Source organism: Nuphar pumila, chromosome 6 (assembly GCF_984573655.1).
Source record: "Nuphar pumila chromosome 6, dmNupPumi1.hap1.1, whole genome shotgun sequence".
Taxonomy (NCBI): domain Eukaryota; kingdom Viridiplantae; phylum Streptophyta; class Magnoliopsida; order Nymphaeales; family Nymphaeaceae; genus Nuphar; species Nuphar pumila.
This window is the reverse complement of record NC_143254.1, coordinates 35436951-35438943: the sequence shown is the minus strand read 5'-3', so window position 1 is coordinate 35438943 and position 1993 is coordinate 35436951. Positions and strand designations below refer to the sequence as shown.

Sequence of the window (1993 nt, the reverse complement as noted above, 5' to 3'; positions counted from 1 at the left end):
AGGGATTTGATCCCCCAACAGCTTTAACATTAACCAATGAACCTATCAATAAGCCAAAACATGTCTTTTAATTATTATTATTGAAAAAAAAGGTGGGTATTGAACCCAACACGCTCTATCTTTAGAGTAAGAATGAAGTTCTAAATTTTTTTGCAAAGATATTATTTATATGGGGTTTGCAATGAACCGAGCCTTATGAGGGTTCGACAGGTTCAAGCTCAACTCGATAGCTCGTCAAGCTCGTTTCATTTACAAAGCGGACGAGCCCGAGCCTGAGCCCGAGCCAGCTTGGTTCGGTGTGCATCCCTTCGTCACAACTAATATTTAGGGTTTTCTACTCAAAACCAACACTTGAGAGAGAGCAGGGCGGCAGCCATGGCGACGACGACGGTTCAGCAGTCGGTGCAGTGCTTCGGGAGGAAGAAGACGGCGGTGGCGGTGACGTACTGCAAGGCCGGGAGGGGTCTGATCAAGATCAACGGCTGCCCGATCGAGCTGGTGCAGCCGGAGATCCTGCGGTACAAGGCCTTCGAGCCCATCCTGCTGCTTGGCCGCGCCCGCTTCGCGAACGTGGACATGAGGATCCGCGTTAGGGGAGGTGGCCACACCTCCCAGATTTACGCCATCCGCCAGAGCATCGCCAAAGCCCTCGTCGCCTACTACCAGAAATTCGTCGACGAACAGGCCAAGAAGGAGATCAAGGACATCCTCGTCCGCTACGACCGCACCCTCCTCGTCGCCGATCCCCGCCGCTGCGAGCCCAAGAAGTTCGGCGGCCGTGGCGCCCGCGCGAGATTCCAGAAGTCCTACCGTTGATTCCTTCCTCTTTTTATTCGGCTGACGACGATGCAGGCGAGGAGAAGGAACCGTCTTCCTCCTTTTTCTTTCTTCGTTAATTTGGCTTTAGTTTTGTTATAGAAACCCTAGATTTGGTTAACCTTTTCATCTTTTGGATGCTCAGAAAAGGTTGAATTTTTTCCTTGTTTTTTCTCTTTTTTTTATTATGTGAAACATTTTGGTGATTTTACATTTCCGTTGAACCAGAGAGAGAATGAATTATGTGGTGTAATAATATCTTTTCTTTTTTCTGCTCAGAATTGTTGGAAAATTTGCTCTGTCAGTCTGTTTCTCTCTCTCTCTCATGGTTGTTTATGGGAGGGGGAAAATACTCATGTCTTTTGGTGATTGGATAAAAGGTTATTTGTTAGACATGTTAGAGGGGAGGTGGAATCGATGAAGTAGATCTGCTCTGTTCTTCTTTTTATTGATTTATTGTGGTTAAAGAAATTGTCTTTTTTTGGGCGAATTTGTGGTGGTTTTTGCTTAAGTATGAAAGGGGAAACCCTAATTCTAGCTTGCTATCTGCTTATGCAGCGTAATTTTGGTGATTTTCTTCGCATCAAGTTGGAATTTGAAGTTGAGGTTTGGAAGTTTTATATGTTTCTCTAATGGTGCTTATTCATGGTTTGGGATGTACTATATCGTGTTTGGTGGTTTATTAGGATCTTGGCATGGAGGGTTTGCTAGTAATGTATTTGGTTACTGGAATGTGGGTTTCTAGTGTCAGTGAGAAGTGGGAAATCCAGTGTAGCTTATTATCTTTTTTCAATTGTTCTAGGGTTCATAGTCTGTTTTTTCATCAATGTATCTGGTATTTAATAAGAACTGGGCAGTCCGGGGTTGTTGATTTTTGGCATTTTGGCTTGCAGTGATGTGATTTATGAGGTGTAAGACTATGGTGATTTATGATTTTCGTGTATTCTAATATTCAGATTTTTCTTTGCCTTGCACTTTGTAAACATCCTTTAAAGTGGTGTCATGAATTTCTAGATAAGGCCTTTGCAGTTATGGGTACAAATAACATTCACTTTTGATGTTTCAGTTCTTAAATTGCTCTCTTCTTCTTCTTTAAAATTTGATCTCTCTCTCTCTCTCTCATGGTTGTTTATGCAAGGGGAAAAATGTTGCTGGTTTTTGGTGATTTAATGGAAGC

The 1993-nt window shown here is 43.1% G+C and overlaps 1 protein-coding gene across 1 annotated transcript; it reads left to right on the top strand.

Moving 5' to 3' along the window:
• Positions 1-345: 345 nt before the first annotated feature.
• LOC149834618 (small ribosomal subunit protein uS9-like) lies at positions 346-1094 on the top strand. Its single transcript, XM_090011497.1, has one exon. The coding sequence runs from the start codon at positions 376-378 to the stop codon at positions 814-816; it is 441 nt and encodes a 146-aa protein (XP_089867623.1). The 5' UTR covers positions 346-375; the 3' UTR covers positions 817-1094.
• Positions 1095-1993: the final 899 nt, after the last annotated feature.